Source organism: Fulmarus glacialis, unplaced genomic scaffold, assembly GCF_000690835.1.
Source record: "Fulmarus glacialis isolate BGI_N327 unplaced genomic scaffold, ASM69083v1 scaffold45206, whole genome shotgun sequence".
Classification (NCBI taxonomy): Eukaryota; Metazoa; Chordata; class Aves; order Procellariiformes; family Procellariidae; genus Fulmarus; species Fulmarus glacialis.
Genome location: NW_009217074.1, coordinates 7,930 through 25,476, shown reverse-complemented (window position 1 = coordinate 25,476; position 17,547 = coordinate 7,930). Strand labels below are relative to the sequence as shown.

The window sequence follows — 17,547 nt, the reverse complement described above, 5'->3', positions numbered from 1 at the left end:
GTCTTGTTAACAATCTCTAACCCAGCCAGAATTTTACAGCAGAAACAGTATCTTAGGTGATCAAATAATAGAGGCATCATAATAACTACCTATAACTAAGCCACAGAAATAATTTAAATATAGGTAACTGAAAAGTGAAAATTCTCCCAGTCAAGGTAAGTTCACTACGACTTTAAACTTCATTCTGAACACTTCCGTGAAGGAAGAGTAAACCTAAAAGCACAATTAGCAAAAATTTCTGGAGGTAAACTCATGAGCCTTATAAAGCATCAATATCTAGTTCATCTTTGGATAAGCCTCATTTGCTGAAGAGTTTAAATCTCTCAAATAACTATGAACATTTATTTCATGCAGCTTTTGTACTCCACGTATTTTCTGATCATTGCACCATTTAACATTTCTGTAAGTGCAGCAACGTTGCAAAGCCAAAAGCCAGAAGAAACACTTGCATGGTAAAACTACATTTCCACTCAGTTACTCATAGCAATAAAATACAGAAAATAGAGCATCTCAGAATGCAGTGTAGTAATTATCTATGTAATCACTTGCTATCTTGTACTACATAACATCATACTGCCAGACAACTTTTTAAAAAGCCACGGGGGACTTCGTACTCTAAAGGAGGCATTAAAAGTATTGTATCCTAAAACAAGGCATTAAAGAAACCAGGATGAAACTAAACATTAAGACTTTAATCCCACAAAATGGATTTTAAAACCTGAAAATTCTATTCCTCTTCCAATTTAAGCAATAGTTTAAAAAAAGAGCCTTCAAGGATACCGGAACAGTAACTGACCTGTGCAGATTGTGGCAAAATCTGACAGCAGTTTATGGTTTTGAAGTGGAAGTGATAACGCATACTACAGCTGGTATTCTTGTCATTCATGAATGAATGCAGATACTTGTGAAATCCCTCCCTCTCTTCATTCCCATGAAAAATAATTAATACTGGTTAAAATCATTACAAAAAACATCATTTTATTTTCATGCATCTAAGGTAAAACACAGAGTATTTGTATAAAGAGGTAGATTAAAAAAAAGAAAACAGATTCTCCATTCTTTGTCACTTTTATTCAGTAGTTTGTTTGTTTTTTTCCTTTTTTTTTTCTCTTTTTTGGTGCCAGACATGGCAAGGAGTGATTACAGTCAACTGTTTATTAAAACATTTGTTGCAACACAGACCCCCTTTACCACTGACCCCAAACGGACCCATTTCATGTGCTTTATTTTGTTGTTTTTTTTTTTTTTTTTTTTTCTATACACCACCACCAAGGCTAGGTGGAGGGGGATGAAAGGGAAAGGGGGAGTCCAGGAGGCCAGAAGGAGGAGGAATGCTACAAGCCACAGCAAGAATGAGCTGTATTTAATAAAAAAAGGGGGCCACGAATGATACAGTAATGAGGTTACACAATTAAATCCCATAGCATGATTGAAGGCTTTCCCTGTGTTTGACGTCATCACAATGGAAGGCATAAAAAGTGGAGTAAACCGATGTTGATACAGTCCAATCTAGTCCATTAGGCAAGATGGTGCAAGTAGTCATTTAAATTAAGAAGTGCCCTATCCTCACCTAAATGGCTAGCAGACATGGAGAAGAACGCAGTGACGGATCAACAGAGCTTTCTCCATGTAGCTATAAAAGTGTGTTGTCATATGGCACATTTTTAAACACTGGAAAGGGGTGCCATAATGGACCTCTCATTCTCTTTCGTTTACAGGTACAAATGCTAGATTCAACTATTTCAACTATGCAGGAAGTGGACTCTTCAGTTAGGAATGCCAACCCTAATTCATTTTGTCTTGAAATATATACAAGTTGTTTGTAGTAGCTACAGCAATGATGTTTTCCTTAGGATGCCAGGCTGTGTGTAAAATCTTCTTGTTGAAGTCTAGGCTGTCAACACTGATTTCATCCTTCTTTCGCTTACCACTTGCACATACTTTACGTGGCTTCAAAACGGTACGGGGTTTATTGTTTTCCCGGGATGCCTCTAAGGTGATGTCTCGCTTTGTGTTTCTGTCAAACATTCTGAAGAAGTTGTTGTAAGATCCCGTCATGACAATGCTGCAGAGAGGGGGAAGGAAGACAGTAACAGTTCAGTTGAAAATAACCTCTCCTTTTATGAAACTTCAGGGTCCCAACTAAGATCATGCCTTATATAAGCAGAAAGCAGGCATCCTTGCCCAGACCTTCCACAATCCAAAGTGAAACTAAGGCATTTGAATGTTTTACAGATTTTAAAAAAAGGTATCTTTTTCCTTAACTGGACCTTTTAAAGGTACACACTTTGTTATCTAAGCACTTCAATTCGAATGTCATCATTCAATTTGCTCCTCATGCACACATGGGGAAGTGATCTAATGAAAGCCAAATACATCGGATTTTTAGCCACACAAGTTGCATGAATTTAGGTACCAACATACCTAGTCTGTGATAACACCTTATAAAAGATCCTTATTCTGTATCAGCTTTTCAGTAAGACACAAACACTTAGAAATACACTTAGACAAATACACTTAGTAAGACAAATAAACCCTGTCCCTTCCTTTGCCTCAGAAAAATATTTGAACATACAGATACTGAGTTAAAAAAAAAAAAAAGCTATGTATGACAATACTGATAGGGATACAATGAGCTGATTTAGATCTAGCAAATAAGCAGTTAATGACATGATTAACACAAAAGCGATAGCTGTCTTAAATGGTATTATTGGCTAGTCAACAATGCCTGAGCGAGGCAAACTTGACAACTCATTTTAAGAATGAAAATTCCTAGAAGGTTTTCCCAAGTGTTCTATCTTTTGACAAGCAGCTTAAATAGAGAACACGCACACAGGTTCCCCAACAGCCCTAGTGTAGGTTTTTACAGTTAGAGCATCAATCAGACAACAGGCTTTGAGTACATGGGCCTTGTTCCCATACAAACCATTCCAAAATTGGATCATAACAGATGACAGAAAAAAAACCCCAAACCTCTCCCCCCACAAGATAAACACTAGGGATAATACATCTAGTGGATGAGGGTATTGGTAGTATTTCACCAGTTAAAGTTTGCAGAAAACCATCTTTAATCTTACTGCTTCACCCATCTCTCCAGTTTAAGCAGCTGGAACATTTGATTAATATTTCATTCTGTCGAAGTGATAAAACTCAATTTCTAGTCAAATTCTACATCTCTTTAGTACACTAAGGCAATTCTCTATAATCCTATACTACATCATCAAGGGTTAGGAGCTAATATACATATATTAAAGTCTACTGAAGAACTAAAATATTACCCAAGCCAGTCCCATGAATAAAACCAGACAGATATTTGAGGCCATGCTTCAAGTTGCTTGTTTTAAGAATAACTTGGAAAGGTCTTCAGTACATATAGAGAAGAATTAAACTTGCCTGTCCGATCCATTCCAACAGCATTCAAATTTGTCAAAAATGCAATCATTCTCATACAGGGAACAAAGTTTACTTCTGAGGTATTCGTGCACCTGGAAAAAAATTAGTTAGATAAACTGAATGAATAGTGAACTTGCATACCTGTAAAATAACCTTCATAAAGTCCGTTCCAAAAGTAATTATTATCTGACAGTGCTTACACCCTATTCACAGGAGCACACACAGCTCCCTCCTCTGACTGTATGGATATAGAACAAAAGGAATAGATGCATGAATTAACATATTCTGCTCTATAGAGATTTCAAATGAACTCAAATAGTAGCAAGTCACACGGGGTGGGGAAAGAGACATCTCCCAAAACTTGGCAATTCTGCAGAATGCTTTCCCTCTCTGAGTGTTTGTCATACCCTCACTACCCTTTTAGATACCTGAAAGGATTTATCAGACTTTGCTTCTTTCTAAAAACGATGCTTTGGTGACTGATCTTCCTCCTATGTATGATGAAGAGGATCCCTTCACAAATTTTCTTATAAACAAAACACCACAGCAATTTTCAGTGGCAGCTAAAAAACACTTTCTGCAAAGGAAATGTTTTACCTCCTATTTTCTCCAGGAAAGAACAGGAAAATATAAAAGTCAACTGAAGACTCTAAGAGAGAGGTGCTATCTCATGGCTGAAGATTACCTTTCCACATTTCCATTGTGTAAGAGGGAGGCTTTTTCATACCCAAACATGGTTTTGGGTTCTGCAATCAGCCTGCAAATAGCAAGATCCTTTAGCACGTGTGTGGACCCCACAAATCTCACTGATGCTTTGCCTGGACATGGCGATCTATAGACAAAAATTTAACTGCCACATCAAGACTATTAGTAAGACTCAGCATCCTTCAATGTTTTAATTTCTAGCCTACGTCATCTTCACCGAATACCTGGTATGTTTCCACAGGTCTATTTTCCATATTTAAATCCCAGATCTTCACTGACAGGTAATCTCTAGTCATCATATATCGACCACTATGGCTAAATTTGACATCAGATATGGAAGAGATGATTTCAGAGAAAAACGATCTGTTGCTAGGATCTTCTGGTTCTTCAAACACTGTATAAAAATAAGATAGGCATTTCAAGAAGTAAGTTTATGTCTCTTCCAGGACAAGATACACCCAAATTAGGTTAACATTTTCTCAGTAAGCTTGCCACATTGGGCTTGCCTGCATTATATACAATAACTTTCAATGAGAAAGCCTTATAATACAATTGCCATACTCTCTAATATTTTATTTTCATAGCAAGTTAATGTCAGCTTCTAAATAAGTGAACTACTCACTAATATTCAGAGTCTTCATTCACATATGTAAGATATCAAGCATCAATTACACACCGAACTCATTTAGTATTTGACCTCCTAAAGTCTGCAGAAAGCCATTCCTAGTCCTATTGTCTAGGCAGACTCCCCAGCTTCAGCTGCTAATAATTTTATTCATTACTTTTACTCTGGCAAAATATGAATCTAATTGTAAGATTGAATTAGATTTTAGGGTTTATATCTATTCAATATACTACAGAAATCCAATACAAATATATACACACACATATTTCAGCGTTCAATAGATTCTTATTGAGAGCTCAGTTTCATCAAAGAGCAAGATATTCCACAAAAAGACAATAAACAATGCAGGACAGAACTTACATTTTGAGTGTCTGTCACAGAGTGCTGATGCTCTCATATCACAGAGACGAATCGTTCCTTTACTGCTGCTGTATACAAATGTATTACAGCTGTTTGGGTGGAACTCTGCAGCTGTTATCACCTCTGTGAGCTCTTCCATGTTGGCAGGCTTAATATCTACAATATCTATGGCATTTTGTTAAGAAATTTTCTCCAGTTTTCATAACGTTTTTCAGCTTTAAATGTATTCAGCAATGCTTCCTCAATTCACCAAAGTATATCTAAAACAGCCAAACAGAATTAAAACAAGCCAATAAGAGCAAAATAATGCTTGAAATTTGGAAGCAGGACAAGACTTCCATGCCAAAGACTGTGGGACCCAGTCACAAACTGGATAAAAGTGAAAATTAAGTCCCACAATTTGTCTAGAAAGCAAGACTGTAACATTGCATTCTATATCAGTTTGAAGTTAATCCTTATAACAGCAAAAGCCTGCTTAATTTTTTGCTCCACTTCAGCAGTAAGTAATTCTATACTACATAGATGTCACATAAAACTTTATTTTGCTTAAATTCTAATTACACTACTACATTGTAAAGAAGGCATTTGTGATTTCTGCTCAGGATCCTGCTGATTTGTTCATAAATCTCTGCTCCCAGCAATGGGACTGCATATATACTCCTGTGATCCTACTGCCTGCAACATTTGTAGGTGCACAGGCGAGAGGGGCTGATGGTTAGGTTAGAAGGTAAAGAATAAACATTGTTGAGACAAGGATGGTACTCCTCTGACTTGCTTCCTACTGCAAGTCAAGAAAATTTTCACAAGATCGTTTACTGTAATGCTGCCTTCCAGAACTGCTCATCTAACTTGAAACCTGAAGCTTTTTTCTCCTTTAAAAGACACTGTTTTTCACCATGCAAATGACTAGTTCTCCTTATCTTGTTCACGCTGAGCTACCTCTCCAGAAGTAAAAGTCATTACAACTACTAGGGAGAAATAACCAGGAAATGGAGAAACATGCTATACAAAATGCTTTTCATGAAAAGAAATAAAATCCAACGGTTTTGTTGTAGCCAAGCTGTTCCCATTATACAAAACAATACAAAAAAGATACTAAAACTTCTGTCTGTAATTTCTAGGTGCCACAGGTTAATCCGCAAGTCATCTGCAGATAAGTACGTTTCATAATCGCTATTAATGGAGATGGAATTGATGTGATACGTGTGAGCATTGGCAAATATTCTTCGTGGACTAGCTTCAACCATGAGGTCCATGGGCCTGAATACTGGCACCTGCAAAATACAAAGCAATGGAAGTTTGAGATGCAAATGTACTACAAACACATTAGCACTCATAATCACAGTCCTTCAATACACCAAGCCGATTAAAGTATCTCAAAATCACCTCAGGAGTAAATGTGTCTGCCAACTGGCATCACAGAAAAATGTGAAGTTAATAATCTGATGGGGCAGTTGGTCAATGACCCACAGGCTAATCTGTGTGCCGGGGTGGGAGGGAGAGGAGAAATCACTTGAATGTGGCTAATTCAGAGAGAGTGAACTACTCACCCGTAGTGTTGTAACTGTCGTAGGATCCCTATACCGTCCATCTTCTTCCTTTAAATTATAACCCTCTGGTCTTTTGTCCCTTTCACTGATTTTCCATAACTTTATTGTTTTATCTGAAATGAAACAGCCAGTTTCAAACCAAAGCTCTAGCAAAGATACTAGTCTTCACAGTTCATGCACTTCAACATGAAGCCTTCAAACAAGACAAGACCACCTACGTGTACCAAAAAAGACAAAAATACTGCTTGGAGAAAACAAGACAAGATAAAAAGCATTAAAAAGACCTCCTCCACAGTTTGTTCTTTTTATAAAAGTTATAGCAAGTTTCAGTTAGAATCAGGATTGTTATGAATGACTAATATAAGCTCTCACACAGTTAGTTATACACATACTGAGTGACAGCTTAGCTAAGCCCCTTTGCTATAAAGCAGCCAAATCAGAAATGACTAACATACCACCCCATGCTGTGGGGCTTCTGTATCCAGTTAAGCCAGAGCAGCAGTATAGTTAAACAGCATAACTCTTGTGTAGCCACACCCCTAGATACCTGCATTTAAAACCAACTTGCTTCCAGCCTTCTGAAAGTGAAGAGGATTAGACAATCCTAATAGCGAACCTATGTAACAATAGGTTACTGTGCAAAATTAACTATTAAGTCATAACTTACCATTTGTAGACAATAAAAACTGAGCAGCATTTTTCTGGGGTAACCACCTAATTTTGTTGATCTTCTCTTCAATTTCTAAACTTTTCAAGTAGTCAAACTCTGGTTCATGGCTTTGAAAGGTACTGTAAACATTGTATTCTCCCCTACTGTGAGACTGGGTTTTGTTCTAAAAAGAGAATTACATGATCAAGATATGTATGCAATGTACAGAATGCTTTTCAAGGCTGGGGGCAGAAGCCAGAACTAGATATTTATGCAGCAAAATATATAGGCAGACTGCTAATTAGCATAAGAATAGGTTAAGACTTCTACACTATTGTTGCCTATGCCAGATTTGCCGCGAGTATCCTTTGGTGTACAACTTGCCTTATTTTAACGAGGCTGTAGAACAGACGAAATGAGGATCATCTCTTTTGCAAGAACTTGATTAGAGTTTCTACTATTTTGGCTAAGAAAGCATCAGAGAAGAGACAGTTATTGCAGCAGCTTTTGATTCCTAAAATTTCCAGAAACTCCCCTCAGCCACGTGAATAACAACTCCAGCAAGTTCTCATACTAATCCAAGCAGCTGAACTTACAAACTAACATTTTGCCTAAACACTCTAGGCATCCTAAGTTTTCTTTTTTTAAAAAACTCAAAAATCTTCATCATTCTCTCATCTTTAATTTTTCTACTTTTGTTTTTTAAGGAGAATATTCCCCAAGAGAACTACACAGCCACACGTATGGCAAATCTACTCTGTGGGTAAGTTCGGCTTGCTAGGCACACTATGGAAATCCTACATGTCACCTCTAACTTTATACGAGCAGCTCCACTATTCTGGTTTAGAATCTCCACACTCCCCGAGACCTCCTAAACTGCTTAAGCAGCTTTTTCTTCCTTATTCTGGAGATGAGGGGAAAAAAACTTAACACCTCTGCTGAATACATCTTTGACATTAAAACCCACACCTGCAGTTAGCCTGTTAGGGATGAACTGTTTGGAAAACCGAAAAACCTCCAAACTTGCATGATTCCTCTTTCTAAAAGCTATAGGCAGTGGCTTCCTAGCACTCATATTGCACTGCATGGACTGAACCTTAAACTCCCTCCAATGGGTAAGGTGACAGAAAACTGGAACCATTTCTGAAATAGTGCTCACTAGATGTACCTGAAATTAATTCAAGCTTAATTTTGTGATATATTCCTGTTCCACCCACTTCAAGAGGTTGCACCATCAGATGCCTTTCCTGTGACTTGACTAGGGACTTTGCTCCTTCCTCCTCTTGTGTCTCATGTCCATCCATTCATCTCATCCCTTAATATACCTCACTAAAACATGCTTCTTGATATGATCCTTGCTAGCCCACATTTGTCACATTCCTTGCATCATTTTCTCTTGCTTCATACCCTTACATTAATAGCTGGCAGGAATTCTTACATTTTACAATAAGCTGTGGGGGAGGGAAAAGTGAACAAAATGCTTAGAAATAAAATTTGGCACTAGAATATTGTACCACACCTATCAATTACACTGGCTTTCCCACCCTAGAGAACGGAAGGAACTTTGTTCTAAGTTTCAGTTAGACCGAACAAGTTAAACAGGGTCACTGCATAGGACAGGCGACTTCTAAAGTAAATCTATTGTGCTTTAGGAAATCCTGGTCATGATTCAGGGAACTTTCCTTCAATTCCATACCTACCATAACAATTGAGTCTTAAATATACTTCTTGCGTATTCTAGTAAAACTCTAAAGGACTAGAATAATATGTAAAACCAGTAATATATGAGATCCATCCTTGGGATAAAAGCAAAATTTAAACGATCAGACCATCTCATGGCACTCCAAAAAAAAAAAAAAACAACCAAAAAAAGGCAAAGCAAGAAGAGGTGTTGGCTCCAGTGCCTTATGTTAAATTCCAATTTAGGTAATTACAGGCTGCCTACGCAAATTCCTCCTTCAGTTTCAATTAGATACAGTATTCATTTCCTGCCTGGTACTTCGGTAATGTCACTCGCTTCACGCTGCAGAAGGGCTGCCACGTTCCAACCCAGAGGTGGCAGCATTTTGGCAGTGGGTAAAGTTACACAAGCTTGTAGAACTCTATATACAGCATTTGTGTTTTAGCACTTTTCTTCCTGTCTGGAAGGTCTGTAAAGCACTCTGGAATGCACTGTGATAGAAGGTGGTACATAAACCCAACCAAAAATACTTAAACAATTGTCTTTGAGATACTTTTACATATAAAACTTGCTCTAGACAGTCGTGCATATGGCATAACTAACTACTAATGCATTAGGGAATCCAGTCCCCACTGTTCATTCCCTAAACACCGAGGAGTAGAATTATGCCAAAACCAATTCTGTGCAACTTAATCTGATAATCCAGGTGGTTCTTACTATACCTAGATTCACAGATCATAAGGATGTGAGCCACGGCTTACGCATCAAAAACGAAAGTAGTCATTTAAAGACAATTCACTTGAGAACAGGGAATTAGCTATTTAAGCTTTAAGCTACATTAAAGGATCCTTAAAGAATGCAAGCTAAAACTCAGAGCTAAAAAAAAAAACCCACAAAAAAACCAACCAACCAACCAAAAAAACCCCCACAAAAACAAAAACACCACAAGAGTTTGTGCCCGAAACTACAGCGAGATTACAGTAAGGATACTCTACATACTATGTTCATCTCGGACTCCGGCCAAAGACACTTAGGAAGAGGCTCGTCAGTCGGGCACACCCCACTAGATGGCACCAACGGACCGCGGTGATTTACTCGTAAAGAGAAGGTACTGCACTCGAATTGCCTGCCTATCAGCAGAAAGCAACTTCTTCTGGGGAACTGTGGAGTTCCTACGGTTTAGGATTTTTAGAATTGAAATTGAATGAAACACTAAGGGAAGAAGTACACTGTCTACAACTACCTGGCAGGAGGTTGTAGCGAGGTGGGGGTCCGTATCTTCTCCCAAGTAACTAGCGATAGGACAAGAGGAAACAGCCTCAAACTGTGCCAGGGGAGGTTTAGATTAGGTATTACGAAAAATTTCTTCACCAAAAGGGTGGTCAAGCCTTGGAACAGGCTGCCCAGGGAAGCGGTGGAGTCACCATGCCTGGAGGTATTTAAAAGACAGGCAGATGTGGTGCTTAGGGACATGGTTTAGTGGTGGACCTGGCAGTGTTAGGTTTATGGTTGGACTCGATGATCTTAAAGGTCTTTTCCAACCTAAATTATTCTATGATTCTATTCTAAGTAACAGCATGACTCTTCTAGGCAGTGATATTATCCTCTCCCTGAAATAAATTCTAACCAAGTCAACTTCTAACCACAGCCTTAGTTAAAAATCAAGCCCTCCATCTCAGCTTTCCCACCTTCAACATGGGAGGAGAGGCCCTTTCCTGGCATTAGAAGATTTGTCTGTAGAATTCTGCAAAGACCAAAAGAACAAGTATAAAATGAAAAGATACCTTTATTACTATAACCTAATGGGTATTGGGGAAGGGTGTTTCGTTGTGATGATTGTTTGAGGGTGGGGTTTTGCTGGTTTTTTTGTGTTGTTTGTTTTTTCTTTTTAATTGTTTTTAAAGTCCTTTGGTGACTTAAGTTATATTAGTTTTCCTAACAACAGGAAGCTGTCCTCCTAATTCACTTCAGCACTGCAGTTATCTTGTAATGTTCTGAGACTAATATGAAACTTAAAACAGACGTCACAAGATAAAACTTTCAATTCTCCTTGAATTTGCATCTTTTGTTCACACACAAGAGAACTAAGTGGATTCAGTTCTCTTCTCTGATTTTAGTATTAGCTAAGGTACTCGCTGCATAAAACAGCTTACAAAACTAGAAAATCTAACTTTAAGCTTACATTGTGAAGTGTCACACGAAAATAAAAGTATCAGAAAATATTTAGTAATCTCTATTGATAAAACCAGATTGCTTTGGTTATCTGGTAGATTAATAATGAGCTTTGCTATTGCTCATATGCAAATACTAGTATTGATTGCTTATTTTAATACAGACACACCAGCTTCCAGTATTAGAGTCATCTAAAGAGACCAGCATAGACAGTGACCTGTTTTATCCTCTGAAGACCAAACGAGATAATAAAGCAATGGATTTTGTATTATTTTGCTGAGAAATAGAAATAAACCTATTGTACTGGACATCCTTTTCTAACTCAGGTTTTAAGCAAATATAGTGCTTGCATAAAAGGGTAAGCATCTGAAAGCTAGCTAAGCACATGTGTAAAGAAACAAGCTTACACTCTAAAAGAAGAGATGGAGGAATTCTGTGCCTGATGCAGAGATGGGATGCATCAGAGAAAGCAGATCTCATGGGGGACAAGAAGCTGTAATCAGTATATTTACAGCATAAAATTAAAAGTAAATACATTTGAGTGCAGCAATTCAAACTTTGTTCATATTCAGAAACAGTGATGCAGCAGACCCACCCACAAACATACTTTCTGTGGGGAAAAACAATCTGTCAAGGCATCAATGTTTACAAGCTTTGCCTCCACTACACTGCAAGTTACTTTCCTTCGATGTTTTCCACTGCCATACTTTAAATTACATACTAAATAAAACTACCAACAAAAGACAAAGCAGCTAGTCAGTCTGAATGCTAACTTCAAATGCAAGCAAAACTACTGCAGGCATGAAGAAAAGCCACAGCTCCAGTTCAAAAGCAGCATGAGGGACGTAGCCCTGTAGTTTGAAAAGAGAATTCCCTCAAGCACTGAGACTTTCATATGATACATTTTCACTAGCAGAAAACCCTAGATCCTTTTAAGGAATCAATGTCGATAGAACCTTAAACTATTTTATCTGATTGATATCAAAATGGAAAAGGACATCTTAGGTCACAGTTACATACTCACTTCAGGGCAACTTTTATTTCCCCAACTACAGTGAAATATGAAATAATAAACACAGCCAAATAGAGTCACTGTAGAACGACCAACTTCAGCTTCCCCTAGGTCTTTTTGTGTCCTACCTCCCCTTTTTGTTTTCACTTTAAACACTCTTCAGACCACAGCTGAAGCCCAGAATCTTTAAATTAATTTCTGTGTCACAAAGTTCTCAATAATTTCTTCACTCTAAAATTTCATTATTTTAAACATTATACAGGCATGCACTTTGTGTAAAGCTTTTTATAAAAGTATGCTCCTTTTCTTTAAAAAGAGAATGAATGGGAACAGAGGAGAATATTAGATATACTTAAGTAGTTAGCACTCACCTCCTGCTCCTGTTGAAAGATGACAACTCTACCTCCTTTGTCTCCTGTTGCTAACAACTCTCCAGAATGGTTAAATTCTACTGTAGAAATTATATCCGCTGCATAGGAACAAACATAAACCCCACAAGTTAATAATTCTTCTAAGTGGCCAAGAAAGCTACGATTATAAGTAAAAAAGAAAATGCACACTTCAGTTTAAGTATACTTACATCATAAAATACAAGCAGAGATTTCTTCAAAAATATAGAAGTAATTTTTTTAAAGCTATACATTTGAAAACCCGTTACCAGTTCACCATGCCAGTTACAAGTTCAGTGTTGTGCACTAAATAGTTTTTAAAGGTTGTATATCGTCATTTCTTAGAACTGTTTTTCTCTCATGGCTGCTTTTTTTTTTTAGGACTCTGTACACATTTGACAACTTAACGGCAAAACATATTAGGGTGGAGATGTTCAGACATCAGTGTCTAAGGAATGCAAGGATGTGGAACAAAAACAGCTAGAGAAAACTAAGAAAGAAATTCAACAGACCGTCCCAAAAAACCTTGAGTATCTTTTCTGAATGAGGAAGGTTTACATTACCACAAGTTTTTTTATATGGAGTGCTAAAATTAAATTGTGAATAGACGTAGACAAAAAACCAGTCATGCCTAGTATCAAATTGACCTGTTTATACAGAAAAAAAAGAGGACAAATGACAACTTAAGCTCAAGCACACCAATTCACATTTTCAAATGCACACGTGCCCCTCATACTTTCAAACAGTAGAATCAGAAGCCAAATCATTCTGTGAACGCCAACTTCAAATTGCAGTACAACTACATAAATCTAATTTTCTGCAGAAGGCAGTACCTAAGATTTTTACATATGCAAGTCTTCAGGCTATTTTGCTTTCACAACACTCTAATGTAGATAAACAATGCATCCACATTTTCTGTTGGATGGTTTCTTCATTCTCTGTTTTAGAGTTAAAACAGGTCCAGTACCTGCTCTACAGACTGAAAGCTACTGCTGAACAGAAGATACTCAGTCTGAATTTAGACAGACACTATCGTGCAGCGTATCACGGAAGCTATCTTATCATAGACAGCAATAGGGTTGTTTCTTTTTGAAGAAGTGAAACATGCAGGATTTTCCTCTTACTCATTTTAATACCAAAATGAAACTTACGTCATTCTCAGGTTGTCCCAAACACATGGGCGGTGGCCTCTGAGGACATTAGCAAGCTGTTCTTTAATAACTGCGTTACACAGCAGCTACAAGCATGCAGCGTATCTGTCTGAAAACTGCACAATGCAAAGACAGCCTAGACAAGCAGGCCAAACTCAGCTGCAAAAATCCTCAAAACAGAGGCAAAAGATGCAGAATCAGATTCTTGGCACGAACAGGTATATACAGCTCAGTTGTGTTTTCTAATATACAGCATAAACTGCCATATAGCAAAGGATAAACACAAGATTATTCCATCTCCACCAACCTCCCTTGCCATGATTATCTGGCACTGCTGAAACACAAACAGGCTGAAATTTCTGCAGAACACTGTGTAAAGGACATAAATATGATGTAAGCTTGAATGTAGATAAACTAGGATCCAGATCACACATAGAAAAACCTTGATTTGAGTGCACATAATTTCTTTTTTCCCTTGGAAGGTAATGGTTACTTTAGCCATTCATTCACGTATTTGTGAACAAGATGAAGTGATTTATCTCACATCTGTAAGACTTAAGACTGCATACCATTCAGGTGAAGATATGGCATTCAGTATGTACCTTTCACAAGTGAACAGGGCTTACAGATAACATACAATTAATCAAATCCAGTATGCAGAAAGAGCGAAGTGCAAACCAGGCAATCTAATTTTGACTATACCATAAAATGCAAACCACGTTGTTATAATCCTCTGATAGGAGAACAGCTTAAGGAAGTTATCAATTAATTGAAGAAAAACAAGACAACTCACCTCTCAATAGTGAGAAGTATACAGAATTACTGTTTTGAAAAACACTGAGAGATTTAACACTGCAAGCTAAGCCAGTCTTCAAACAGAAAAGACGATACAGCAAGTTATCAGCAGATCCGAATGTGTGCATGTATGTGGAAGGAGAACAGCAAAGAAAAATTTGCCTTAAAAATCTTATATATCCATCTAAGAATAGATGGATAAATTCATCATAGCACTTATTTGGTGAAAGTCACGGTAAAGTTTTACAATGTCAAAAGCCTTAGGCTTGAAGCCTTATCATTATAATAGGCAGCAACAACAGCCAAAAAAGCCTTAAACTAAGGGATAAACCCTCCATTTTCTTAGGTCTGCTGATGTAATACGTATTGTATTTAATTATACAAGTCTCGTATATAGCAGAAAGCTAACCACTTTTCTGTAACAATGCTAGACATTCTCACTTTTTGCATTTATTTCAACTTTCAAGATCATCCAAAGCTTGGTATCAGTCATCTCCAAGCTGATACAAGTCCTGCTTTGTCTATAGGCTCAACTATGTGAACAAACTTTCAGTACTAACATCCTCAACACCTCCAAAAAGTCCAGCAGCCTCAGTCAGTGGTGACAAGGTACTCGGAACTCTCCAGTGCCCAACACTATGCAAAAGCTATTGTCAAGTACTTGGATCAATTTTAAAGTAGAAACAAAATACATTCCTTAGCAGCAATCACAACAGAAAATTATTAATTAGTTTTTAAACAAAAGCTACATCTATAGAATCTGAAATGCATTCCACACTGTAATCTTGTACTGTTCCCTCTCCAAGGACAAAACAAACATGCAAAAAAAGTAGGCAGAAAAATTATTTCTGCTGAACTAGTCCCAAAATAGGGCTGAGATGCCTATTTTAGACAAAAATCAGTACTGGAGAGCAAAGCAACCAATCATACATTTTAAATCCAATAACTCACCGTTAACAATACTGTATTCCCATACCTTGGTCAAAGAAAGAGACAGACATCAGGGCACTGGTGTTGAACTGGGCGGATGTAATAGTGTTTGAGAATTGACAGGGGAAGCATTTCATCTTCCGCAGTGCACTGATTCGCTTGTGTATTTTCATCTGTATTAACACCCTCGTTGCCAAATAAATCAACGTTATCCTTTTCTTTTCAAATGGTAACTATAATTCCCATGATAGTTACGTGTAGGGTTATTTTAGTCCTTCAGCGCTGCAACGGGCAAAAGAGCATCCACAGAACGCGTTGCCTTCTCCCTGTCTCCTCCCTTTTGTGCATGCTGTTTTTGCTACAGTCTCTAGGTGGGAGTCTTGCAAACACAGAGGGCTGCTCTCACTGTCCAGAAGCTTGTAAATGATCCCTTCTGTATGCAAAGAGCACCAGGGAGGGGTATCTGAGGGAGAAGCAGATGTATAGGTGCTCTGTTGTCACCAGCACCAATAGCTTTTGGAAATACGATGCATTCTATCGTTTACTGCTGAATTAATTTCAATGCCCTCCTCTTCAAGCACCAGTGTCAGAGATAAAAAACCACCAAAACCTTGTCTGATAACCATACCCCTCACAGGATACAGTTAAGATAGCATTATCTGTTAACAGACTTCCACAAAGTTACCCATGCCTTGAGAGATCAGATTTGTCTCTCTCCTCCCCCCAAGCATCTTGAGACATCTTTGACACCAAGATAAGGCATGGTATTTCAAGTGCTGAGATTTTAAAACATTACAGGGCTACATCAAACAAGATGAAGACATCCTTCTGACAAAAGCAAAAAACAGGACAGAAACGTATGTCTACATTCCTACAGCATACTTGCAATACCTGTACTAAGTTTCTCCCTCTTGCGTAACTTGGGACAGACAGCTCAGAGGTTACTATAGTTTTTGAAAGTACTTCTTGGCACAGATGTATACGATTGTCCTTTAGTTCCCCTTAAATATCCCTTCATAGACACTTCTTGTTAACACTGTAGAAACACTTCTGAGACTACTAAACACTTCCAAATAGTGGTTTTCAGTGATCTAAAAGCAAAGGCGTGGGGAGGAATCACTTACACAACCTGAAGTCCATTTAGTGTTGTTGCGCATGTACATCACCGAGGGAAAATGTTTTGCAGCAGATTGAGTGAAATGCTATAATCAAGCACAGAACTACTGTACAGTTGTATCCCCAGCTCAAAGAAACAAAACACACTACAGCCAAACCAAACCAGCAATCTTAAAAATCCCTCCGAACTGTAGAGAGAGGGTTCTGGTCCCTGACCTACCAGCACACGCCAACAGCGCAAAGTCTGCTTTCCCAGGAGTCCTCAAAACCTCCTGACAGTTCTCCCAGTTACAGCAGCTACAAAATAGGTCTTGCAACTGCTGTCAAGGTTGCTTTTTCTTCTGCACGTGATCTTTATTTTTCACAACCTGCTCGAAGTTTTTTATGTATTGCTTCAATGATACATCTTCACTTTAAGTGCTCCAGTAGAAATCAAAACCACCGCAAGGTCTGGGCACTTATCTTCACTAGATTCAGGCAAGACTAGCTTTTCCTATGGTAGACATGGAGACAGGAAGCTGAAGAACCAAAAGGAATCAAAACAAGGTCTCTATCTTTGACAGAGAATGGGACAGGGGGGAAAGACATTTATCTCAGAGTTTTGGTAATGCTTCAATAACCTGTTCGCAGTTCACCATGTGAAAGGGAGACATACCAGAAGCTCCCAAGCAATTCTTTACCGGTGGCAGACACACACCTCTGCTGATTAATCATCTCGCACGAGAATAGCCACTCAACACAAAACTAACTTGTTTCCTAGCGGGCTTCTGAAGATAACAGTCACAATTTCAGAATCTTCCGTCAATATTTGTTACACCAACTTTTGCTATTTCGAGCAATTCACCTGTCATGTCAGGCAGGATACAGATGGTTTGAAAAACTGAGGTGCTGGGCCAGTGCACTTATGAAAGATGACCAATTCAAATGAAAATAGGCAGATTACACTGTTCAAAGATAGATGAATAAAAGAATCCAACAGATCTCAAATGCCTTTCCCCCCTTTAAAGGAAAGCAATGTT

At 38.1% G+C, this 17,547-nt stretch overlaps 1 protein-coding gene across 1 annotated transcript; it reads right to left on the bottom strand.

The window, feature by feature from the left end:
- Positions 1–1,052: 1,052 nt before the first annotated feature.
- Positions 1,053–13,692, bottom strand: LOC104071329 (serine/threonine-protein phosphatase 2A 55 kDa regulatory subunit B alpha isoform). Its single transcript, XM_009579520.1, has 9 exons — positions 13,688–13,692; positions 12,519–12,675; positions 7,301–7,466; positions 6,634–6,746; positions 6,180–6,357; positions 5,084–5,248; positions 4,323–4,492; positions 3,394–3,485; positions 1,053–2,065 (listed from the first exon to the last, which is right to left on the bottom strand). The coding sequence occupies exons 1-9, from the start codon at positions 13,690–13,692 to the stop codon at positions 1,786–1,788; spliced, it is 1,326 nt and encodes a 441-aa protein (XP_009577815.1). The 3' UTR covers positions 1,053–1,785.
- Between the last annotated feature and the right edge of the window lie 3,855 nt (positions 13,693–17,547).

Excerpts from the sequence above, each read along its gene's own strand:
- LOC104071329 (XM_009579520.1), bottom strand. Across the intron at positions 6,747-7,300 it reads GTTTTTATTGTCTACAAATG|ATAAAACAATAAAGTTATGG; the intron begins GTAAGTTATGAC and ends GTTTCATTTCAG. Across the intron at positions 6,358-6,633 it reads CGACAGTTACAACACTACGG|GTGCCAGTATTCAGGCCCAT; the intron begins GTGAGTAGTTCA and ends TGTATTTTGCAG.